Genomic DNA, 26863 nt, shown 5'->3' with positions numbered 1-26863 from the left:
AATATTTTGTCTAAAATATCTGTATTCCTTGACTTTAACAAACAATATGTTAAGGCTGAAAAACATTAAAAAGTATTTAAAGTTTGTCAGAGAAGCTTCATACTCATATTCTATTTAATATAAAAAAACCACAAATGTTACTTAAAGTTCTACTCTGGAGAAAAAGCTACCCCCATAATCTTTCAATGACTGCAATTGGGCAAGTTATCTTTACTCTAACTTGGGTTTTCTTCTAGGCAATCTTCTGCATGAATAAAAGTTAAAATCAGTGTTTTTGTATTTTTTAAAATCAAAAGAAGACATCAAGTACTCCGTGTGCAGTGTTTTAATTTATCCATGTACATAGGCAATTATCATAATTTGAAGGTCACTTTTTAGTTAGTAGACTATAAGAAAAACTGTACAGAAAGTTTATGCTATAAAATTACATCCCTAATTACGTCGTGCTCAGTAACACAGAAATAAGAAATTGAAAAGGGTCATTGCTCAGCAATCCACATAACTACAGAGTAGAGCGCAAGCTACTGGTCATGATCAGAAAGAGACTTCATAAAAACATCTTCACATATTCCCTAGCATTATGCCCTACCACTAAAAGGAAGGCGTATGACAATGCCATTGTTTATTTTGTGTAACACAGTCCTTCTACTCCCCTCAAAAGTGTTTTTCCTGCTATAAGATAAAAACAAGGCTGTATCCCTAAGATATATACCTAATGAAGATTATCTCAACAGAAGCTCTGATGTTTTCCATTTTTCACTGTCCTTCCTGAAGTTCACCTGGATGTTCCACAGCAATTTTCTAACCCTTTCATTGTTGATTAGCCTACTAAAAGTAGAATTCTTCAGCAACACACAATACAAAAGACACAGGCTAAAACAGGCCTCACAAATACACTTTGAAATAGGTATATTTGCATATAAATATAACTTTCCAGTCCACTATTTTTTCTAGTAACTGAACTGTAAATTTTTAAAAATGGAGGTTTTCAAACCAACGATGTGTTAAGCCCATTCTCATGACACATTCATTTAAACTTCTCATCTGCAAAACATAATGCAATAAATTATAAAAAGAGGAAGAAAAAAACATGAAACTCATCTGCCTTATAAAATGAAAACCAAGCAATACAAGACATGTAATAGCATAGATACTAAGCTACACATTTTTTTCTGAATAATTTTTTAACTCTTCTTGATTCTAAAAGTCACAAAAGATCAATGTAGAAAATCTGAAAAATATTCTGCTTTTAATTAATATTCTGAGGTTTCAATTAATATAAGGTTATTTCTAGCAGTATCTTCTCTATTACACATAAGTATTTGGGTTTAAAACAAGCATGTGACAGCATACTTTTTCTTGAATAAAATTAGGATATTATATTTGCATTTTTATCTTTTGTTTACTTAACATACAGCATGTTAAGCATCTATGACATTAAAAATCCTTCTAAAACATGATTTTAACAACATATTACATGGATCTGTCATGATATATTTAACCATTTTCCCTACTCTAAGACGTTTATGTTGTTTCCAAACTTTTAACATAATATATCATGAAGATATTCAAAACTCATACTTCTGATTATTTTAAGATGTATTTATTAAAAGTGAATTTAATATGGCCAAAACCACCCCATCTCAAAAAAAAACAGACTTATTCTACCAGATGTTAACCTAGTCAAAAGTCACAAAACTTACAATCACATGGTATACATATTCACAAATATTTAAAATCATAAAAACTTCTATGTCTAAAAATATTAGAGATAACAGGAAACAGAATCACTATTATGTTTCAGTATACACTTTTAGAAAAAGAAATAAGTTAACTTAAACACCACACTATATACTTAAATCTTTTCCAAATGAGTCAGAGAACACAGAACCACATATTGGTACCAGAAGAAGATGAAAAAATATCAACTACTTAAGAAAAAGAAAATATCTGAGAGAATGGAAGGGTAAGCCCAGTCCAGGACCTCAGGATGATGGACTTTCCTCCAATAAATTACAAGTACTATAGATCGATCGATCAATCGATTGATTTCTCTCTCTCTCTCTTACAGAGAGCAACTTAAACCCAATTTTTTTTTCCTTCGTTTTAAGCCTTAATATTCACTTTTAAATTTTCTGAAGAAAACAAGAATGTTGTTATAATAGTTCCACACATAATAGTTAGCTCTCAAAACTCAAGAAAGACTAATCTCTTAGAAGTTCAAACCCCAGGCCAGGCGCAGTGGCTCACATCTGTAATCCCAGCACTTTGGGAGGCCGATGTAGGCAGACAGCTTGAGCCCAGGAGTTCTAGACCAGCCTGGGCAACATGGCAAAACCCCATCTCTACTAAAAATACAAAAAATTAGCCAGACATGGTGGCATATACCTGCAGTCCCAGCTACTTGGGAGGCTGAGATGGGAGGATTGCCTGAGCCTAGGAAGTTGAGGCTTCAGTGAACTGTGATAATGCCACTACACTCCAGCCTGGACAACAGGCGTGAGAATCAAAAAAAACTTCAAAACCCAAACCTTGAAATGAAATGCTTATATTTAAGATTTCAAAAATAAAGACAACTTTTCACCCTTTTAACACTTACTCAGTATGGGAAAATTTTATTTCTTCCCTTTGTCTTGCAGAATAATTGAGGTTCCCACCTAAAATACAAACAAACAGAATATTTTCCATGTATGTATTATAAGTAAATTTCAACCATACACACATACATGCAACCATTTGCATAGATACACTGTATTTTAAGTAACAGAAAAAGTTATCGACAATGAAAAAGAAATGGTTTATCTACTAGAACCTTCCCAAAGGGAAAAAATGAAATTCTTGTGTGATATAAATAATCACCCCTTAATTTAAGCACTTTTTTTGAGTTTGGACTTATGTATTGCTTCAGGTGTTGTTAATAAGGACATTGTATTAATATTCAATAACAGTGAAAATTAAGAGAAATTAAAGGAAATGAACAGGTGTGGTGGCTCACGCCTGTAAATCCCAGGCTGAGGCAGGAGGATTGCTTGAGCTCAGGAGTTTGAAACCAGCCTGGGGAACACAGAGGGACCCCATATCTACAAAAAATTTAAAAGTAACTGGGTGTGGTGGCACACACCTATAGTCCCAGCTATTTGGGAGGCAAAAGTGGGAGGATCACTTGAGCCTGGGAGGTTGAGGCTGCAGTGAGCTGTGATCATACCACTGCACTCCAGCCTGGGTGACAGAGTGAGGCTCTGTCAAAAAAAAAGAAAGAAAAGAAAAAAAAATATTTTTTTTAAAAAAAGGAAATGACCTAAAATTATTTACACAGCATGTATATTATATTCTACTAAACATATAATACTCTTTAGGAGCAAGCAGTTAGAAAAATTACTAAGGACAGCATCAAAATCTTATAAAGAACAACAACAACAAAATGCACTAATACATACAGTATGAATTAGCAAAACAAAAATCTGCAATTTCTAATTCTAAACCAAACATCTTGAACCTTAAAATGTAAATTATAGCTATAAATTTGCTTATTCTGATTTTTTTTAATGTAAGACAATAACACAGAGGGGCTTTAGGTTCCTTTTTAAATGTTACATTTCTTTATGTTAATATAAAAATAACATCTAAGATTTTATATTATAAGAAACTGATCTGGCTAGAAAATTAACAAAATGACAGCAATTTTAATAAATATGAAGGCCCAGAAAACATAATTATATATTATATAATCAAATGTGTTTCCATCATTATGAACAGAAAGTCACTACTGCATGAACTAAAGCACTGGCCCCCAAAGAGGCAGACAACCCAGAGACCCCACAAGATGATCCACTGCAGTTTAAGAAGCAAATATCAGATCTTCTACTTACCCTGGGCACGATTCACCAAATAGAGTAAGACCACAGATAAAAGTGACACTAGGAGCGAAAAAACATGGGGCCCTTAAAATAAGTATTTCTTCTCAATGATTCCTATGTAATCAAAATCACAAAGTAAAGCTTAGACACAACCAAACCTTTATCAATTGGTATTTAAAATAAAAATATTATTCCCATTATTTTATTTTCCAAAAGCACAAAAACCAAGTTACACACCATTTTCTCCAAGGGCTACTCAGCCCAGGAATGGCAGGGCCAGAAACAAGGAAGTTGAGGACTCTACAAAAAAGGGAGCCGATCCAGCCACAGCCCGGCCCTGCCCCTCTTTCCTCTCCCTTTCCCGGTGCTGGTTCTTTCATGGACTTACCAAAAACTCCTGCCAGCCCCTCATTGTTTATCATTTTAGAGGAAGCCAAACAGTAGTCTTTTGGGGGCTTTCGGTCTGAAAATGCCAGGTCCATTTTACAAATTTTAAGTAACCGAACATTAAAATGTGATCATTAGACTCCCAGAAGCCCATAGCCAATCAAGACCTCAAAATTCAAGTTTTCCCTTGGCTTTTTCCCTTAATAAGTGAAGAACACTGTTTAATTTACTTTACAATAATAGGGCAGGCCTATTATTTTATTATTTTGGCTCATGCCTGTAATCCCAAAGGCAGGAGGAGCACTTGAGGCCAGGAGTTCAAGTCCAGTCTGGGCAACGCAGTGAGACAGCATCTTCACAGAAAATTTAAAAATTAGCCAAGCATGGTGGTGCACACCTGTAGTCTTAGCTAGTATGGAGGCTGAGGTGGGAGGATCACTTGAACCCCGCAGTTCAAAGTTACAGTGAGCTATGATTGCTCCACTGCATTCCAGTCTGGACCACAGAGACAAATCCTGTCTCTAAAAAAGTAATGATAATAAAATAAAACAGCAGAAAAACATAATCAAATGGCACAGTGTTTGCTTTGAGACCCGAATACGTGTTGAACTGTGGACTGACATTTAACCATATGCTGCAGCATCAAAAATAGACAAAAAACATTTTATGACCTAATGTTTGAAATTCTTATATGACTCATTTTTTTAAACATTTATTTTTAAAACCTGATGTCCTTGTTTCTAAAACAAGCACATTTATTTATGAGATAACAAAATGCACTCAAGGCAACTCATAAGCAATTATCTGCAAATACCACACTTCAGGTATGGATAGTCTTTACTCCCTGTAAATAAAAACAAAGTTTGATAAAATCATCACTGTGGTTTATCATTTTAAGCACAATATTGAAGTATAAAAAGACATCTTGATGTGTTAAGGAGAATTTTCTTTTCAGATAAACACAATTTATATGTATCCTAAAGATTATCTATGGAGAAATGCTAATTTATTTTTATATTTCTTTCAAGTTTCCTAATGCTTCATATTTCAAACCAATGAAATTACAGGTAAAAACTAAATTACGGAGTAAAAATAAAAGTCACTTAAAACTGCCTAATGAATAACCATGAGCACTCACACCTAAATCACACCAATGTTTCCACATAGTTACACTAGGGATATACTCAGGACTCTTGAAATCGTTCCACTTTAAGTGGGAAAATGTTTTGGTTTTTTTTTTAAACTGTAAATAGTTAAAAGAGAATATGAAACCAACTCCATCACTGCCTTTCAGGATGGGAATCTCCTGAAAAATGCCTGTGAATCTTCAGAGGGCTAGAAAGTCACCAGCTATGAAATTCTAACACACAGGCGAGAATTAGGCAAATCTGGGAGATATGCCTAAGTAAAAACAAGAACATTCTGTTATGTAGTAAAAGAGACAAAACGTTGTCACACAGAATACTCACAAGAAACACAGGCAATGAAGAACACTTCTAAAAACAAATACCCCCGAGAATCCAGTATCATACCAGCAATGATGGAAATGATGGCCAACCCAAGATTCTGAACGGACTGCATGCTACAATGGAAAAACATAAAGACACATTGCATTTTCAAAAGGCTTCACACATAGGCTAACACTTCACTATAAATATTAGTATCTGTCAACCATATACTGTTTGTGTTCAGAGATGTTTTCCACCAGGGATGACTTGATTAGATTTTGGATTGGTTTTTTTCCACTACTAGACTGCTTAAAGGTAAGGGAGCTTGCCTCATTAAGTGCAATGTGGATTCAATACCTCTGTGCTGAATGAAAGAAGGACCATGTGAATACCAACCACAGGTACGGTTTCCCTCTTTTGCCTTTCTGTGCCAGGGACTGGACTCAGCTTCTCACTAAGAAGCCTCACATAAACAGGCAGGGAGATCGTAACATCAGCAAGGACCTCTTCTGGGTTAGCTTACTCCAGCCCCCTTGCTGGAAGGTCTTTTGTGGCCACAACAGTATCTTAAATAGATTTACTGACTTTTCCAGTTATCTCTAGATTCAGATCTGGAGTTTTATATGACAATTAAATTGACACAGCAGAGAGAGACATACACGATCCACAATGTAAACACTTACAAGCCATATGCAGTTCCCAGCTGATGTTCAGGAACTACAAATGCCACCATTGGCCACAATGCACAGGCAAGCAATGAATAGGAGAGTCCCAGAAGACACTATAGAAAGCAACGCAGAAAAAAGTCATGGTCTTACATTAACCAAAAGGTGATTTTCTTTTAATACAGATTAGCAAAAGTGACAGAGTAGTTAACATATAAATACTCAAGCAAATTTTGTTGTGATTAAGCTAAAATTCATATTCAAAATATACAAAAAAGTCTCTGCCCTAAGAGTATCCTTCTAGTGACAAGATACACGCTGTCTTAACCACTTTCACTTGTCATCATATTATATTCATATATAACTGGCTGGGGCCCAAGATGCAGTCAAGGACCAAGTAAGAAAATAAAGGTAATTTTTAAAAAGTTTTTACCAATGTTTCAGGCAAGCTAATTTTCCAGTATTTATTAGGAGTTACAGATTAGGCAATCAAGGCAATAGTATGCCAACAGTCCATCATCCTGCCTCTGAGTCACCAATACCCAGTAATCACCAACAATGCTTGGTAAACCTCACCTTATGCTGATTATTTCTTCCATTAAAAAAGAAATATTGTGATTTAAACTTAAATAAGTATCACTTACACCTATCAGATTGGCAAAGATTAAAACAATGACAATGCCCAATACTAGAAAGAATACTAAAAAAGTCACATTTGTGTATTACTAAAGTTATAAATGGGTAGAAAGTTATTGGAGAAAGTTTCACAATCTCTACCAAGATGTTAAATATGCAAACCCCCTGCTGTAGCATCTCGACTTCTAGGAGTCTGTACTGTATCTGTTGAACACTTCTACAGAATTCCCACCCTCTGCACACATATTTATGTTCCAGATATTCCTTTATTAACAGGTAGGAAATACAGCACTAGAGCCTCGGGTCTTAAAAATGACATTTTGAGGAACAATAACAAAAACTTGAATTCATTATCATTTTTAACCTACTAAGCAAGTCAAAGAAAAAGAAGAGTTACTGGTCCAACAGATTTTCGGTTTTTTGCCATCTATGATGGAATGCCTTCTTTTAAGTCACTTATTTTAGAAAAACAAATGGGACTAATAAGCATTCTGGCTTTTATAAGGCTACTTTATTTCAAATTCTCTTTCAGCACTGAAGTTAACTGGTTAAATAAACCAAATGAAATTAAAAGACACTTTATATGTTAATAATTCATAATTATACTTTAAAAAATAATTATTTTGTAGGAATTGGCATCAAGTCGTCATTTCCCCTCTATCATAGGCCTTGTCATCTGAATTTGCTGAGCGTGCCTACTTAGATGAACATGACAGACTCCTTGCTGAAGCCCTGACCCCACCACGTGCTAACACAGACGTTACCATAGCAATCCAAGGATTCCACATCGTAAAGGCCAGCATCATGTGGGACACAAGAGTGGCTGCTACTGCGCAAAGAACCCAGATGATGTTCTTCCCTGTTTTATCCACCAGGAGCCCAAATACTGGGGACATGGGAGCTGATATGACATACACAACACTGCCCAGAGAACACATAAGACATTTCATGAAATGCAACACAGCCAAACATCAGTTTCAAGAAAGTCCTGAAAATATCAGGCAAAGCAAATCCTAACTTATTTAACATTCTTATAAAATGCTCATCAAAAATTATAAAAAGCAGTCCAAGACTTCTTTGGTTTTCCACTAATGTAAACATGGCCACTCAGGATTCAAGTCCCAATGTAGTCCCAGTTTCACACTTAAAAAATGTTAGGTCACATACATCTTTTTTGCTTCTTATAACATTTGGTTATAAAGACCCACACTTCACATGCAATAGGCACTTACAAAATTAATTTTAAAATACCTGTTAATTGCACTTGCTGCTTGGGAAGAAAATCCAAATTTCTCTGTAAAGAAAACTCTAAAATTAAAAAGACAGAGAAATTAGCACATTAGAGAGAAATACTCTGTTTTCAAGAAATAAAGAGTTGAATAAAAGTAACTCAAGTTTAATTAGCTTTTTTCTTGATATTATTTTCCCACCTTATTTATATTCGCCTTCAGGCAATCTGCTAAACTTCAGTATTTACATTAATGTTTACTGACTAAATAAAATATGATGCTTGTTTTTTTCCTTCTCTGATATGCAGCAAGCAATACACACACATTTTCAGAAAATCAAATATACTACTGCTTAAAAGCAGTACTGAATGGATTCTTTGCTAAATAACAAATAGGGTTCTTGTCTCAAATTATTTAAAAGGACAGCCTGACCTTAAAGGATACAAACCATACACTTGCACAAACATACTCACATTGCTCTGCTTAAGCAGATGCCAATGCAAAAGGAGAGAGTAGAAGATAAAGCAAAGAAGAATTTGCTTTGGACCCAGAATTTAAGTCTGGCAGAATTACAGCCCTAATAAATGGAGATGTTCCCAGTCACAGTACACCAATAAACAGTCTCCATTCTCAGTAAGAGCCTTTTAACCAAGGAATAAAGAGGGAATAAAAAAGAATACTAGTCTAAAATCAACTATTAAAACAAATCAATATTATGAATCAAAAATTATTAAGTATTAAAATGGTTTGGCTGTGTCCCCATCCAAAGCTCATCTTGAATTGTAATCCCCATAATCCCCAGGTGTCATGGAAGGGATCCTGTGGGAGGTAACTGAATCGTGGTGGTGGTTCCCCCAAGCTGTTCTCGTGATAGTGAGTTCTCACGAGACTTCATGATTTTATAAGCATCTGGCATTTCCCCTGCTGGCACTCACTCCTCTCTCCTGCCACCATGTGAAGAAGGACGTGTTTGCTTCCCTTTCCGCCATGGTTATAAGTTTCCTGAGGCCTGCCCAGCTCTATGGAACTGTGAGTCAATTAAACCTCTTTCCTTTATAAATTACCCAATCTCAGGCAGATTTTTATTAGCAGCAGAACAGCGGAGTAATACAGGTATTTCTTCAAAAGAATAATAAAAGTATAAAACCAGTACTAAACCTTAAGCTAAAAGAAAACGTATGTATATCCCAGGATCTAAAGTAATTCCTGTGAAAATATAAACTATAACCAGAGAAGCAAGATTTACTGCTTTAACAACTACATTTATGTGATTGAACTCTCATGATAATTTACACAAGAAATAATGGAAACATAGGGAATACTCACTTCCCAAGTCCAATAAAAGGGAACACAGCAACATAATAGCAGACACAGATGATAAATATGAGCCACAGGGGTAAGGAGAAGTCCTTTACATCAGTTAATTTAATAACTTCACCTTAGAGAAGAAAGGGAAGACATTATCAGCATAATTTTGCATACCTAAGGAGCTTTCATCTATAGTCAAGATTATTTTTTAAAATCCTGTAGTTAATCTTTGCAATTCAGTTTAAAAAAAAAAAAAAACTTTTCATTTCTGGGAAGACTTACAAAGACATAAGAAAAAGCAAAACCTAAGACTGGCATCTACCTTCCCTGCTGCCTTCCAAGAGCAATAACCATTTTGCAAATACACAAAGTACAATCGAGAACGTAAATTCTGCCAAAAGATTTAAGGGGAAAAGAAAATATATCTAAAAATGTAGAAAAGTGGAAATCAATTTGGAAATAAAAAATAAAAATCATGTCTTAAACTCCACCTGGTTTTACAACACTTCATTAGGAACTTATTTCATTGCAAAATCTCACAAAGGCCATAATTCCCCAAAGTCCCATTCTTTCATTTAGACTTACCTGTTTTTCCTTGTTCTTTGTGAAGGATTCTCTCTGCTCTCTGATCCAAGTAGGCAAGAGCCAAGGCACAGATTAGTGAAAGAATACACGTTATACCCCCTAAATTTAAAAAAAAAACAAAAACAGACTTTGAAAAGAGAACCAAACAGAAGGTTCCTAAAGGGAAGAATGTTACATAAACAGGAGAAAACAGCAACTGAAAGGGATGTCACATAAAGACATGAGAAAAATCCGCAATTACTAAATCAGGACAAAAGAGGAAGAATACATTTAAATACTCAGCAAACAGTAGTAGCTTTTACTGCATTATTTCACAGTCCAAAGGTAAAGATAAGAAGGAAAAGACTAGAAAAAACTAGTCTAGTCCTGTAATGCAGAATACAGACTGAAGAAAACTGATGAGCAGCTACTGAATTAGTCCTCATTTCTTCATTCAGTCTAAGCACCAATTGTCAGTGGACACCAGGGGAAAAAATGAAGAAGCCAAGTTAGGCTCTTTAACTATCTCTCTTTCTTCCGATGCTTTCCCAGAGTCCACGGCCTTCGCTCCTGCCTTCTGGCAGCCCAAGTGCCCCATCCTCCCAAAGCGCGGTACTCTCAAGCTCTTTCCTGTGAGATCAGCATTTCTCTCTAATACCAATCTCATATCACTATAGAAAACCAGGATAAAGAGTGAATAACGATGCACTTCTCAGGAAGAATTTCCAAAAGCAGCTTAATAAAATAAATGAATCTTTAATTGGCTGCCCTACTATAGCCTGGTTGGAAATTCGCTGAAGTCAGCGTCAGTAGACATGAGCTCTAACGAGCTGAATCACCTTGGACATGGAACATAAGCTCTCTTGGATTCAATTTCCCCAGTTTTAAATAAGAGGATTTGACTTGATGATGGCACAGGTCTTTTCTGGCTCTAAACGTCTTGTTCTAAAATTCCCCATTGTGGAGGAAATTAGATGGAATACTAAGAAACATTTAAGAGTAAAAAGGAGGTTTTAAGTAAGGCAAAGGATTTGAGAGGAAGAGTTTGAAAGAATCTTTAAATATGCTTGCCTGTTTAGGATTACCACTCCACTGCCTTCTTTTTACCAGGCTATATGGATCAAGGAATTATAAGGAATAAAATACAGAAAGACAAATACTATTCATATGTGGAATGAATATATATATATATAAAATATTATATTATTCAAAAGAGAATAGGAGAGAGGAGGACAGGGAGAGATTAATCAAGGGGTACAAAGTTACAATTAGGAGGAGTAAATTCTGGTGTTCTATTGCACATTAGGGTGACTATGGTTAATAGTAAGGGATTATACATTACAAAGTAGCTAGAAGAGAGGGTTTTGAGTGTAGTCACTAAAAAAAGTGATAGATGCATGAGGTGATGGATATGCTATATACTCCGATTTGATTGTTATACAATGTATCTGTGTATGGAAACATCAAATTATACCCATAAATATGTATAATTATGTGGCCATTTAAAAATCAGGGAAAAAGGGAATAAAAGATGTGCACATCTTGGGCACAGAACTTTCACCTTATCATCACACAGGTCTCTCTAGAGCCCTGCAAACAGCCAGATGCACACCATGGGGTTCAATTAGACAAACTGCCTGCCCAGAGAAAAAGCAAAAGTGGTAAACCTAGAAAGCCTCATGTCCTTCCCAGTGACCCACAGAGCAACTAGCACCACAGAGCCTTGGCCAAGAGAACTTAGGGACAGTAGTGACCTATACGGTCTTGTTGAAATAATTGTAATTTTACAGAAAAGAAAACTGAGACACAGAACGTTAACTTCCTTGTCCAAGATGTCAGAACTTGTTAGAGCTAGCATTAGAGCCCAGGACTCCTGACTCCCAACTTAGTCGTTTTTCAACCATATCGTATCACATCAGACTTCCAAAAAATCCAAAAAATCAGTATGTGATTAAAAGAAAACAATTCTCCCCTGTGCTATGGACATTTTTTCGGTTTGGTTGGTTTTTTGCTTGTTTGTTTGTTTTTGTTTTTGTTTTTTTTGAGACAGAGTTTCGCTCTTGTTGCCCAGGCTGGAGTGCAATGGCGTGATCCCAGCTCACCTCAACCTCTGCCTTCTGGGTTGAAGCAATTCTCCTGACTCAGCCTCTCGAGTAGCTGGGATTACAGGCATGCACCACCATGCCCGGCTAATTTTTGTATTTTTAGTAGAGACAGGATTTCTCTGTGTTCATCAAGCTGGTCTCGAACTCCCAACCTCAGGTGATCTGCCCACCTTGGCCTCCCAAAGTGCTGGGATTATAGGTGTGAGCCACCGCTGCTATAAACTTTTAATTAACATCTTACCTGAACAAATTCTCAGGTTGTTCTCAAAGAGTATTTTACACACATAATCTCTTCATATGTATGAGATGCAAATGACAATATTAAAGTAGGCAACAGGCCGGGAGCGGTGGCTCACACCTGTAATCCCAGCACTTTCAGAGGCCGAGGTGAGCGGATCCCCTGAGGTCAGGAGTTCGAGACCAGCCTGGCCAACATGGTGAAACTCTGTCTCCACTAAAAATACAAAAATTAGCCAGGCATGATGGCGGGAGCCTGTAATTCCAGCTACTCAGGAGGCTAAGGCAGGAGAATTGCTTGACTCCGGGAGGTGGAGGTTGCAGTGAGCTGAGATCGTGCCACTGCACTCTACCCTGAGCAACAGAGTAAGACTGTTTCAAAAAAAAATAAAAATAAAATAAAGTAGACACAAGGAATAAGGCCATCCATTTTAAGAAATTTTAAATCCATTTTTAGAAAGTGGAAATTAATATACAAATGGGGTAAATGAGAGCCTACTTCTAGTTGTGTCAAACAGTTCATAAGAACCATGGAGATAACACTATAACCAAAGTAGACACAAATTCCAGTGTTCCTGCCTCCCTGCTACAATACTTCCTATGACAAGCTTTCAGGAGAAGGGAGATGTGGGACATGGGATTCACTCACCAATCATAAGTGTGATCCCAAGGGTTGTGTGACCAGCAGAACCTAACAAAGCTTCGATCTTAGAATACAGCCATCCCATGAGGTTCATGTTTACGGTACTTCCCTAAATGAAAAGGGAAAAAAATCAACAGTGTTTTCAATCATATATACCTCTGCTTTATAAAAAAAAAAGGGATTTCAGGTGGCTCAGAAATAGGTATAATAGGATCCAAATTAAACAGGAGGTAATTTCCTTAAAAAACACTACAAGAAAAAATTGACAAACCAAGATAAAGCCACAGATAATTATCACAGGAAAAAAAAAGCCAATTTATTAGAAACTGCTAGTATAAAAAAATAACATAGTACATGTAGAACTTCCTACCAGCCAAAGCAAAAGTGAAACATGAGTTATAAAATCCAGCATATCTAAGACAAAAATATGTCAGTAACAGAAAAAGCCCAACTTTTCCTGGCACTGAAATCTGGGGAAAAACATCTTCCTCTGAATGTCCATAAAGAGGACAGTAAAAGTTATAATAGATAATTCTTCATTCATTTATTCGTTCACTGAGCAATTACTGAGCCCCTATTACATGCCAGTCACTGTTTCAGGTATTGGGAATATAATAAAGAATAAAGTGGCCGGCCACAGTGGCTCATGCCTGTAATCCCAGCATTTTAGGAGGCCAAGGCGGGTGGATCACAACGTCAGGAGTTTGAGACTAGCCTGGCCAACATGGTGAAACCCTGTCTCTACTAAAAATATAAAAATTAGCCGGGCATGGTGGCGGGGCACCTGTAATCCCAGCTACTCAGGAGGCTGAGGCAGGAGAATTGCTTGAACCCAGGTGGCAGAGGTTGCAGTGAGTCAGTATCACACCATTGCACTCTAGCCTGGGCAACAGAGCAAGACTCCGTCTGAAAAAAAAAAAAAAAGAAGAAGAAGAAAGCATAAAAATATCCAACTTCTCTTGGTAAAAAAAAAAAAAAAAAAGTAAAAAGTAAAATATCTAGTATATTAAATATTGGCAAGTACTTTTAAAAAATAAGAAAAAAATGAAGCTGGAAAGGCGAATATAAAATTGGGAGTGGAGGTCTCCCAACTGAAAGTGACTTTGGAGTGTAAACTTGCAGGAAACGAACTGTGGGGATACCTGAGGGATGAGCACTCCAGGAAGAAGGAAGAGCCACTGCACAGGCCCCAAGAGGAGTTTGCCTGGAGAGTTCAAGGAATGGCAAGGAGAGCAGAGGCTGAAACAGTGCAAACAGAGAAGGGAGAGGATGAGATGAGTTCCCAGTGAGGAAATAGTGGGAAGGGGAGTTACAGGAGGACTTTCAGTTTTTATCCTGTGTGAGATGGGAAGCCACTGGCGTTTGAGTAGAGAAGTGGCATGATACTTTGACAGACTCATACTGGCAGACTCACCCTACATTCAGAACAGACCACAAGGCAAAAGCAAAGGCACCAGTTAGGGAGCTATAGCAATAATCCAGAACAGAGATGATTGGGCCTAGCCCTAGGTGGTCAGCAGTGGGCACAGTGGGAAGTGGTCAGAGCATAGATATATCTGCATATAAATTACCCTGAGTTTCTAGAAGGGAATCTCAGGGGCTTAGAGGCACTTTAGGGATTATGAGAGTGGTAGGGAGATCTTGAGGTGCAATGAGCCAGATCTCAGGTAGCCACCTCAGTTTCAGCCAATGCTGCTCAACTTTTATCTGATTTATGTATTTAGGGTCCATGTAAGATGATTTTATGATCAAAACGGCCAAGAGCTATTCCATTATAGGGCTGCTGGGGGTGACATAGATTCCGTCTTTTTTGTGCTTCTCTTGTTCCCTGTGCAGCCTCCAGAATGACCACAGAGGTCCTGAGTTTACCTCTCCATGATTTTTCTATTGCCTGAACTTTTGAGTTTGATTGCATTTAGACACCTGAACTATTAGTATATACTATATACCTTCAATGGACTTCTCATTTTTCTTATTATTCATATCTTAGCTCGGGATTACAGATCCAGCACCCTTCCAATTTTCCTTCACTATTGTTACTTGAAAACTCATTATTTCAAGAAACATTTATTGGGCACTTGCTAAGCCAGGTCATGTTATTTTATTTAATAGATATTTTAAATAGTTAATAGAGATTTTAAATAGTAATTTAATAGGTATTTTGGAATGAAAGGATTATTAACGCAACATCCTGTCTTTGAGGAATTTATATATACATACATATATATATATATATTTGTTCTTTTTGTTTTTTGTTTTTTGTTTTTTTTTTGGTGAGACGGAGTCTCGCTCTGTCGCCCAGGCTGGAGTGCAGCAGTGTGATCTCGGCTCACTGCAAGCTCTGCCTCCCAGGTTCATGCCATTCTCCTGCCTCAGCCTCCCAGTAGCTGGGACTACAGACTACAGGCGCCAGGCACCCGCCACCACACTGGCTAATTTTTTTTTGTATTTTTAGTAGAGATGGGGTTTCACAGTGTTAGCCAGGATGGTCTCGATCTCCTGACCTCGTGATCCGCCCGCCTCAGCCTCCCAAAGTGTTGGGATTACAGGCGTGAGCTACCGCGCCCAGCCAGGAATTTACATTTTTGATGGTATTAGAGAAAGCTTCTGGTAGGTCTCTGTTTACCTTGTTCATTTGAGTAACACCATTAGCTAGTATTTTATAAGAAACAGCCATGTGAAATTTGCTACTGTATTTGCTATGAGAATATTGTTGAAGGCATGTACATTTCTCAGTCTTCAATAGTGTCTGGCCTATCAATAGCATTTCACGCAGTTGACATCCTCTCCACCTTGATTTCTGTTCTTGGGTTTTGGGATACCACAGCCTGTAGTTTCCCCCTTGCCTTTCCACCCATCCCAGTGGAGCCCTTTTGTTGGCTCCATCTCGATCTTCTCAACCTGCAAATGTGGGAAGTGCCCCAGGGCTTGGTAACTGACATCATCTCTTTCCTTTCAACACCCACACTCTCGGTGATCTTACTTACCAAGTTTTGCAATTTTAAGTAGCATTTTCCTTGCTCTTGAACTTATATCACTTGTCCAGATTTTTCCCCTGAGTTCTACACCCATATATGCAACTGCCTGCTCAACATTTCCACTTGGACGAATGGCAGGCACATCTAACCTAACATGCCCAAAACCCAGTTGCCTTTAACTGAAGATGTGAAAACTACAGCAGGAGCTGGTTTGGGGGATGGTGCGCAGAGTATCAAGCGCTAGGTTACAGGGCTTACAGTTGCTTAGGCAAAACTGTGCTGTCATCCTGAGTGCCTCCGTTGTTTTCCCCCACACTCTACATATTTTCCATTAGTAATCCTATCAGCTCCATCATCAAAAGAATATACATACGTAGAGAAAGAGAGACACTTAGAGCTCCTCAGAATGCAGCTTACTGAATTATAGCTAACTTAAAATGACACAGAAAAGAACCTGATGTTCTAATAACCAAAATGAAGTCAGTTGAAAGTCTTGCTCAACTGATTTCACTTCCTTCTTTAAAAAGTTGTTGGACAACTAGATTCACAAACTGCCACAAACACATCTTGACTTGCACAAGACTCGTAGTGAAGCTTTGGGAATATCCTTACAGGTAAAATTTAGAAAACTTGGAAAACCACAAGATTTACCAAAAAACTACAAATTCAAATATTTAGCTGTTTCCTATCAAAGTGATAAAGTAATTTTTTAAAAGTAATTAATAGCCTGTACTATCAATGCTACAATAAAAGGGATCCTCTCGTATCCCACAGATGGGGATGTAAATGTCTCTGAAATGATAATGTGGAAATATCTCTCAATAGTCCTCAGATGACCTAACAAATACTCTGACTTAATAATTCCATTCCTAGCCACTTAGCCTAAGGAGACTAAAAGAGATGCATAGAACTTTCACAGCGAGAGTGTTAGACTATAGCACTAATAGTGAAAAATCAGAAAGAACCTACATGTATAAAAATATAGAAATACTCATATATTATATTAAAATATTTTTATCTTGAATTTCTTATTCCCTGAGACTATGTTGTATTTTCACGACACTTATTAAAAGTCAGAGTCTGTTCGCCTTGGCAGCACATATACTAAAAGTCAAAGCTTGAAAACTTGATGTTTAGTGGCAAAAATAAATTTTTTTTAATACTCTATTCATGGGAATGAGGGAAAAAAACCTAATGGGATTTGGGACTGCCAACACACCTTATAGTCTACATTAATAAAAACATAATGTTGTCTCTACAAAAAATACAAAAATTAGCTGGGCAGGGTGGTGCATATCTGTAGTCCCCGCTACTCTGTAGGCTGAGGTGGGAAAATCACTTAAGCCTGGGAGGTCGAGGCTGCAATGAGCCGAGATAGCACCACTGCACTCTAGCTTGGGCAACAAAGTGAGACCCTGTCTCAATCAAACAAACAGACAAACAAAACCCATAATGTTGTTCCCCCTACATAGCCTCTAAGACCAAACCTGAAACACCATGATCATTTCTAGGTTCCAAATACAAACAGGAGTACTGGCTAACTGAGATAAGTTCAGAGAGGCATAAGCACCACAGTAAGGGAGCTGAGATCCATGTCATATGGCTCAACCACAGGAAACGAGCACATATAACCAAGAACTTAAGAGCTATCTACAAATGAGCAAAGCACTGATGCACAGCAGAGCAAGTAAACTTTACCTACACACAGCAAAAGTCAGAGCCATCAATAAAAGCTACTTGTAAAAGGAGGTTTCATCGCTATGTGAGGTTATGCTTCATAAAGTTCATTGAAGTAGGTGGGCTACTTCATCACAGAGCAAGCTTGCAATCCCTGGAAATATTGCAAACAGAACCTGGACAGCCATATGTGGAGAGGATCTAGCAGGGATGCCAAAAATGGGTAAGAAATTAGACAACAAAACTTACAGGATCCCTCCCTATGCTCAGATTCTTTGAACTAATGAATGTACACAGCCATTTTAGACTGTTTGCTAGATGAAATAAGGTTAGAAATGCTTTACTCAAGGTAAATGCCATGCTGTGTTCTAGAGAAATCCATAAAAGTTAATATCTAATTTACCATACACAAATCCATTTCATCCTGTGATTTTTAAAAGATAACTATAAGATTTAATCTTTTGCTTCCCATTTCGCTTCATCAGGCTTTTCATTAAACTTACAATTCTAGCCATGCTAAGTTGAAGTCCAAACACCAGGTTTAATTCTTTGCCTTTAAACCAGCTCACAGCATATGTATTCTGGGCAACTGCTAAGGACTCTCCACCAATCCTAAAAATAGAAGAAAAAAAAAAAAAAAAAAAAACAGAAGTCACAACTTTAAAGAAATACTACAGTTAACATGGCACTTCTCCTATCAAGAGATGGGGTCTCTGTCCCCTTCCCTTGAATCCAAGTGGGCTTGTGACTACTTCAACTAATAGAATATGGTGGAAATGAGGCAGTGTGATCCCAAGGCTCAGTTATAAAAGGTGACATCATCTTTTCACTCTGACCCTCGCACTGGGAGCCCTGAGCCACTACCCCCATGCTGTGAGACAGTAACCCACAAAGAAAGGCCACATGTAAGTGCCCCAGTCAGCAGTCCCAGTGTTTGAGGCATTCCAGTCCAGGTGCCAAACATGTGAGTCAATAAGCTTTCAGATGATCTCAGCTCTCACCCTCCCATGAATCTTTCCAGTTGAGGCCCCAGACACTGGAGGGAAAGACAAGCTGTCCTTGCTACACTTTGTCTGAATTCCTGCCCACAAAGTCCGTGAGCATAATGAAATGGTAGTTTTATACTGCTAAGTGTTAGAGTCACATGATATACTGCAATAATAACCATGACAGGCAATAAAAGGAGTCATCTTGGTTACCACATTACCATCGATATTATATAAAATGCAGATGTGGGAAAAGTGGTCCGTGCTTTGTGAAAACATAAAAACTCACACTTTTCAGAACAATATGCAAAGCTCTCCATCAATCAATCCCCCCATTCACTTTCCATATTCAACACTCTCCTACTTCCTGGGTTTTAATTTTCCTTCAGTAAGTTTCAATATTTACGATTCTCCTCCAAGCGCCTTCAGTTAGGAGCTTCCCTCCTCCATATCCTTACACCGAGGCCACCTCAGTATTAAGGACTAAGAAAGAGTCTTAAGACAACTAAGAAATAGTCTTATTTCTTGTGACTCTGTCCTAGCCCAAAAATATTTTCCCTCTCTTCTGCTAATCCAAATCCTGTACTTCTGTCAAGGCCTACTTCATCTGTAAGGCCATTTCTGACCACGTTTGTGTTTCTGAATCCCTGTCATACCTTTACATACATTCTGCTTCCTTCTCTCTCACTTATGGTACTTCTTGGGGTATGTCATCCATGTCTACATGCTCCTGATACCTGTGCAAAGCTTGAATAAGTTATGCTTTTAAGACCGAGTCAGTTCTGTCATCTGGGTCCCTAAGGGCAGCAAGCCCAAGGCTGGTCTCAGAATAGGCTTACTGAACAGACAATGCAATTCAGGTAGAACAATTGGTCTGTAAGAATTCACACAAAATAGTAAGCTTACACATTTTGTGATCATTCAAGCAAAGTTCTTGGACAGGGTTGAAAGGACCCTCATCACTCGCTAAGAAAGAGTGAAATGTCCATCAGTCACCAACCTAGAAATCGATGGTCTATACTTTTCTAAATGTGTTTCAAATAATAGTCTTTAATACAACAGAACAGGCAAAATGTCTGGGAAAAATATCATTTCTAGAGAACTATTTAATACTCAAACCCCACAGAGAGTTGATTAGGACCACTCAAAATTGTTGCATATTTTAAAGAAAAACTAAGACAACTAAGAAATATTCTTATGCATATGAAGCTAGGTTTCAAGGATTTGAAGTAATTCCCCAGAAGAGACAATGTTTTTTAAAGATCTTTCACAGATGAACACTAAAACAACAATACAGTAGGATAAATTAAATTATGCATAACTTACCCAAATACAAATCTTCCAAATTCCATCAGCCAAAACACATTAAATATTCCACCCAGAGCAAAAACAACCTATAATGTAGAAGTTCATGTCAAATCAATGAAAAAGTAAATTCAAGGTATTAAAAAGAAGCAAAAGGAACGTGATAAATCTCAACTTCTACAATGGTTTTAATATTCCTCCTTAATAAATCTGTGAAGTTCAAATATTAATGTTCATTTATTTCAAGGCTTAAAATAGACTATGGATTATACCACATGGGCTTTATGGGTTCTGCTTAATTAAGCTAGGTATTAATTAAACACATCTTTGCCAACTGAATTAATTAGATAAGAATTTGTAAGTCACTGTCAATCATCAATGAATGTTTTGACCTTCCTTACCTGTCCAATGCAAACAAAGCAGCTAAAAATGATTGTGCCCCATCTGTTTGGGAAAGAAAGAATGACAATGAGAATGAAAATGAGAATGAGAAAGAGAAAGAGAAAAAAAATCTTAATTTCTGTTTACATTAGTATTCGTAATCACAAAGTCCTTTAGTGGTAATTCATTTTGGTTCTCTTTGCCCCCTCTGCATTTCCTCCAAAGAAAGAAAAATAAAGGGCTCATCTCCCTCTGAAGCCAGCAATTCTCAGGCTAAATGCGAATCTACAGAAGTCTAAACTTCTAAGGGGATTCCAGAGGCTTCAGCAATGGCATATATTAGTTTAAATCATTATCATCGCTTAAACAAAGCTAATCAACTAATCTTCAAGAAGTTCCCAGGGTCGGCCGGGCGCAGTGGCTCAAGCCTGTAATCCCAGCACTTTGGGAGGCCGAGACGGGCAGATCACAAGGTCAGGAGATCGAGACCATCCTGGCTAACACGGTGAAACCCCGTCTCTACTAAAAATACAAAAACTAGCCGGGCGAGGTGGCAGGCGCCTGTAGTCCCAGCTACTCGGGAGGCTGAGGCAGGAGAATGGCGTAAACCCAGGAGGCGGAGCTTGCAGTGAGCTGAGATCTGGCCACTGCACTCCAGTCCGGGCGACAGAGCGAGACTCCGCCTCAAAAAAAAAAAAAAAAAAAAGTTCCCAGGGTCAAAACTATTTAAAAATGTAAATTCTTTATAAAATTTCCATTAAGAGTTTAGGACTGATTCCAAGGAATTTTACAGTAAGTAATTTTAAGTGGTTATAATTCTTGATAACTAAAACCAATACTTAAAAGGACAAATATCAACCATGTTATACAAGTCTAACATCCCACAATCTGGACATCTAATTAATGTTTAGAATAACAAAAGGCCAGTATTAGAAGAGTCCTTAAAGGCCATCAGGGTAAACCATACTTCTTAAACTTAACTCTCTCTCAAGATGCTTGTGAAATGGCCATGCCGTGTTCTACTGAATGTTCTCTAGCACTGGAAAACTCACTATGGTCCCAAGACAATTTTTGTCATCTCCTGCCAATCTGACCAAGCAAACTCCTCATATTAAAAGGAATCTGTTCCCCAGAAGCTTCAAGCTAATTCTCTCTCGAGACCAAACAAAATAAATTTAATTCTTCCTTCATATTCTAACTCTTCAAAAATTTGAAAGGTTAGTCCCCAGGTGTAAACTCTTAAAGTTTCTTTAATCTTTATCCACCAGACACGGTTTGAAGACCTTTCATCATCTTGGTCTCTGCCTTCTGAAAATATTCCCAGTCTATATTCCTCTTCAGTTTCACTAACAACATACACACAATAATAAGGATGAACAGTGGCAAAGCTTACAGTGTTATTCCTTCCTCAGCATCTAATAGAAGTGGTCACAGAATATTTTATACCCCAAGGAAAGCAGAAATAGAAAATCTCACTGGGGCTGGGAGAAGCACACACTACCTATGTGCCAGATACCGTACATCCATCTCTCACTTAATCCTCATAACCACCTTGCGAGGCAGGAATCATCTATATTTTAGCAATGAAAGAGCCGAAGCTCAGGAAGCTGCAAACAGCTCAGAACAGCCAGAAAGATGACCAAGTGGCAACGATGGGATTCAGAACCTGGTTTATCTGATTCCCCAGGGTGACTATAATTTTCCTATAGATAACTAGCAGTTACCTTATACCATCAGCATTTTCTAGTCCTGACCTTAACTGAAATACCAAGTTTCAAAAACCAATTCCAGAGATACAAAAATTGTTTTTTAAAAACTCATGCAAATTATCATAGTCAATACAGAACTTTATTCAGTTCTTTCTAGAAATACCTTAATCTAGCTCTGTATTTTTCTAACAATCAGGTAAGATTTACCCATAGTTTCTTTACAAGCTTACCGTATTCCAAATACTCGGTCTATCAAAAAGCCACCAAAGAAACACAAAACTACATTGGGCCAAGAATACCAGGCATACAGCAGCATGAATTTCGTGGTATTCACTTGCATATCCTATATGAAAAGAAAATAAAACCATTTTTTCCGAAACAGTTAAGTTTAGCAACTAACAAATCAAAATATGACAATCTAAAGTGGAAAGCAGTTACATTCTCCTTTCTGTAAAGGGCAAGTTTTTTTTGTAACCATTTGTAAGTCTCACTAACTTCCTTGAGAATCTCATGAAAGCTATGGCCCCTGACCTAGAAAAACAGTCACACCTGGGAATCCTGGGAACTTCTTGAGTTCACATGCCATTTCAGGGGCTTCCTGGATTCCAGGATCAGACACACTGCTACAGGGGCCACTTCTGTCTATGTCTTCTACATACTACCAGCATTGGGACTCCGCCCACATATACAAGGATAATCTCAGCCTATCCCTACCTACCCTACCCTCTCTATCCCCTCAAGCATGCTCCTCCTACTTCCTTTCTCTTTCATTCTAGAATGAAAAGGGCCAACCTATGCATTTTCCCTGTGCAAAGGTTAAAAAGAACCTACAAAGAAAAGAGACTATCTAAATACCCAAAAAACTGTAAATATCAAGTATGTTTTTACAATACAAAACTAGACTAAAAATCCTGACATGGGCAATCCTCTGCAATCAGTATCCACATTTAAAAAACAAAATAACAACTAAAACCTATTTAAGAAGGCAAAAAGCTATCTTACCAAATCATGTGTCATTCAGTTGACTAAGCACTGGGAGAGTGAAATGCAAACAAAAACCTGCTCGTATTTTTGACAATACTGTGGAAATACTACATAATTATTTATCTAAGGTCTGAAACAATTTCAAGTCACATATGTGCTATAAATGAATTATTTGTGGTAACTCATTTCAACTGAGTTTCAACAGACATCTATCTGAATAAATGGGCTGGATAAAGTTCAACCCCTTGCAACCTGTGGATCTGGTGACTACAGATGTCAAAATAGATTCAGTGGACACTTCAGATTAGGCCACTTGAGGGTTGCTAATGCCTCCACCGCTACACTTGCTCTAAAGAAAACAAAAGAAACAAAGGTGAAAAATCAACTTACTCGTTTAACTTGAGTCTGAAGGGCAGCAGGATTATCATAGCAAAAATAGCTGCCTAGAAAAGAGCAAATACTTTATAAGTAATAATACTTTCCACATAAAAGTTTCAAGTTGCAGTTACTACTGATATTACAATTTTAAATGGTGATACTATGGGTTGACACTACAGAAGTATTTCTGAACCACTTCCTTATCCACCAGTATTTTCTAAGTTACATCAAATAACTTCCATAAATTAGTAGTGTTCATACACAGCAAATACTGGGAACCTGAATTAAAAAGTCAACAATCAACAATTAAATGTTTTTCTATTTTACTTTCATCATGCTTCACACATGATGTGAAGCAGCTTGTTAACATCTTCATGAAGCATCTATATTTTATTTCCTTATTTACAAACACACGTACACTAAAAACTTTACAAACAACCTCATCAGTTTCCTAATAATGTTAGCTTAAGGACAAAGGAATGGAGTGTAACCATTCTTACAAAACCAATATTTGAAACAAGTTCTCTAATTCTACAAACTACCCCAAATCAAATAATTTAGTGAATACAGGGCCAGGAATGAAAAAAAAAAAAATGAAACTGAAAATTCTAAAGGATTAAATAATGTCTTTGGGGCAATTGGAAAGAGAGAAGTAGGAAGAGATCTGATCATGCACTCAGATTTATTTTAAAGATAAAATAATTGAGATTCCTTGGTAGGCTACAAGATAATGTTTTCTCCATAGCTCCGCTAACTCTACAAGTACACGAGGCTATTGGTTCTAATGACAATAAAAAATTGTCATTAGAAAGGTATGAATCTGGCTTCTGAAATCTAGACAGACAACGAGAATTTACCAAAAACTGTCTGCTTGAGTAGGGACAATTTTTTTAAATGTTTTATTGTTGTTCTTTCTTTGTTGTTGTTGTCGTTTCTAAACCCTGCTTTAGTCGCTTTTGAGGATTCAATGTCCTGCTTTAAAGTTAATGGATGGGCATCTTTTAAAAACAGGTGAGATGGAGGAAAAAGGAGTTGCAAGGAAACCAAAGCCCAAAGCATCCTTCATGTCTACTTATATGTTCAGCAGTAGCATAGTTATCCACCATAAGGTTCTTAAACCTGCTGATTACACGGGCTCCAGCTAGCCTCCTGAAAAACACATTCATACCAAATTAATATTAGAATATTTGCTTAATAAATTAAAAACCGTAACACAGGAAGGAAAATTTTTTTCTAATTATCAAGAAACTGTTTTCAGAGACATCATCAGATTTCATAAGTGAAACCAACCACTGTCAAGACTACCACACGTCCAGTCCAATATGATTGCTTCACAGTGGCAAAGTGGAAGATTAAGAGAATAATATCCACTCACTGAAGCTATCAGCAAGACACACTCATACATTTTCTCAAAGAGGGTTAAAAATACATAAAAGACTGCCGACGAAATCATTTATGTTTTTTAAACGCTGGACAACATTGTAAGACTCTGTGTCTAAAAATAATAATAATAATAATAAAGCCCGGTGTCGTGGCGCCCGGTCTGCAGTCCCAGCCACTCGGGAGGCTGAGGCGGGAGGATTGCTTGAGCCCAGGAGGTGGAGGCTACAGTACGCCACGTTCACAGCACTGCACTCCGGGCTGGGTGACAGAGCAAGCCCCTGTCTCACCTAAAACCAAACAAACAAAAGTCATTTAGGCTCAGTTAAAGCTTTCTGAATTTCCTCTGACCACGTGTGCCAAGAGAGGAACCTTGAAAATCTGGAGTTACCTTCATACCTATGGCCTCAGGGGCGAGTCGCTAGCCCCTGGGACTTACTGAAGAGCAAAGGAGCGCGACAAAACTTGCCCAGCTCAGTCCCTCGACCTCCACGTTCAGGACGCGGAGTAACTAGCAACATCCACAGGTGTGGCTGGAATCGCAAAGGGGAAAATGAGGAGGCCCAGGCGCTTAAGGCAGAAGCTGCGCTGAGGCCCCGTGGCACCAGTGACCACGATGACGATCTACCTCGAAGAGAAAGTCGGGAACTCCTTAAAGATCATCCCCAACCCACCCGGCCGGCTCACCGAAGCCAAGGAAGCACATCAGTAACAGCACCAAAAGCCGGTGCGCCAGGCGACTGGGGTCGCAGAGGGCCGGCAGGGCCCCGGGGGCGGCGGGGGCACCCCTGTCGGCCTTGTCAGGGCCGCCTGCCAGGAGCGCCCGCGCTTCCTCATCCTCTTCCTCCATGGCGCTCGCAGGAGACGGAGAGAGGAAAGCGGTGACAACCCCAATCCCCCGCAGGAAGCAGCGCCCGCAGAGCACAACCAAGACGGCGGTCACATGACTCCGGGCGTTCACGTGACGTCCCGGCAGGTCACGCAGGGCCACGCCCGGCCACGCCCATGTGAGCGGCCGCGAGCGCTGGGAGCCCGGACCCAGCGAGCGATGAGAAGGCATGGTGCGGTTCACTTTCCCTGGGTGATTGTGTTGGTGTGGCTGAGGCCCTGGAGGTGCCCACTTCCAGCTTTCCACCAATTACCGCCCTGTCTTTTCGCTTCCTGCCCCGCTGACGCGTACACCTATTTCAGACTAAGCGCAGCTCCGCGGGGAGAAAGTGCGGGCCTCCCTCTCGGCTCCACACCAGACTCCGGAGTGGTTCGACCTGCGCTGGGGTCGCCAAGACGCGCGCTGCCCTTCTCCCAGCACTGCCCTTCCCAGCGTCTTTGACCACTCTTAATACCCACAAACTTGGTTGGACAACTTCTGATGTGTCCAGCCATGTGTCACGTACTGGGAATACAAAATGGAATGAGGCAAGCTCTCTGACCTCAAAGATTTCAGAGTTCAGTTGGAGAAATCGACAGAAACTAGTACTTTTAAAACTCAACATGATGAATGAATGTGGTGAGAACAGCGGCAGGAAATGGCACTGAATTCCACAGAAATATCTGGAAAGGGCATTTGAAAAGGGGAGAAAAGGTGCACAGTTTAACCAGCTTTCGGGGCAAGGGAGTGAGGGGCGCTGAAGCTCCTTGAAGTTGAAACCCAGGCTAGAATGAGTAAGAATGAGCCAGTCAGGGTGCTTGTTTGAGTGGGTTGGTGGCGGGGGGACAGTTACCAGGGATAATAAGGACAGAAGCATGAAACAGAACTGGTTGTGTGCGTGTTTGTATTGAACGAGAGAGAAGGAACTCAAGAGTAGAAACACTAAACCTGTTTCAAGAAGAGCCATGCAAGGATTTCGACCGCAGCAGCACGACTGCAAGCTTTGTGTTTAAAAAACATTCAGTCTGCCAGCACAGCACCATCGTCGCTTTCTGGGGGCACTCAGGCTTTACTAACAGAATTTTGAGGGCGTCAAAGCTAGAGGCTGAAAACTGAGGATTATTAGGAAGATGCTGCA

The 26863-nt window shown here is 38.6% G+C and overlaps 1 protein-coding gene across 3 annotated transcripts; it reads right to left on the bottom strand.

The window, feature by feature from the left end:
- Window positions 1-307: 307 nt before the first annotated feature.
- On the bottom strand, window positions 308-26417 carry MFSD1 (major facilitator superfamily domain containing 1). 3 transcript variants are annotated; one of them, XM_011959049.1, is made up of 16 exons: window positions 25576-25942; window positions 23490-23542; window positions 22346-22458; window positions 20427-20469; window positions 20047-20114; window positions 18238-18346; window positions 13086-13188; window positions 10116-10214; window positions 9549-9660; window positions 8245-8301; window positions 7758-7914; window positions 6376-6473; window positions 5714-5826; window positions 3870-3917; window positions 2600-2657; window positions 308-1044 (listed from the first exon to the last, which is right to left on the bottom strand). In XM_011959049.1, the coding sequence occupies exons 3-16, from the start codon at window positions 22453-22455 to the stop codon at window positions 1041-1043; spliced, it is 1179 nt and encodes a 392-aa protein (XP_011814439.1). In that variant the 5' UTR covers window positions 22456-22458; window positions 23490-23542; window positions 25576-25942; the 3' UTR covers window positions 308-1040. The 3 variants fall into 3 exon arrangements, with proteins under 3 accessions (XP_011814439.1, XP_011814440.1, XP_011814438.1); XM_011959048.1 differs by having other exon boundaries at window positions 991-1036; window positions 2594-2657; window positions 25545-26417; XM_011959050.1 differs by lacking the exon at window positions 22346-22458 and having other exon boundaries at window positions 25545-25942.
- Window positions 26418-26863: the final 446 nt, after the last annotated feature.

This window comes from Colobus angolensis, unplaced genomic scaffold (assembly GCF_000951035.1).
Source record: "Colobus angolensis palliatus isolate OR3802 unplaced genomic scaffold, Cang.pa_1.0 Scaffold48, whole genome shotgun sequence".
Taxonomy (NCBI): Eukaryota; Metazoa; Chordata; class Mammalia; order Primates; family Cercopithecidae; genus Colobus; species Colobus angolensis.
Note: the sequence above shows the minus strand (reverse complement) of the source record. Positions and strands in the feature narration are given on the sequence as shown.

Bases quoted from the DNA above. Each gene is read 5' to 3' on its own strand.
- MFSD1 (XM_011959048.1), bottom strand. From the start codon at position 25,917: ATGCCTTCTCATCGCTCGCTGGGTCCGGGCTCCCAGCGCTCGCGGCCG. The intron at 23,543-25,544 runs GTGAGCCGGCCG...GCTCTTTTCTAG, and splicing joins GATGTGCTTCCTTGGCTTCG to GCAGCTATTTTTGCTATGAT. The intron at 18,347-20,046 runs GTAAGTTATGCA...TTCTATTTTTAG, and splicing joins TTTGGAAGATTTGTATTTGG to GATTGGTGGAGAGTCCTTAG.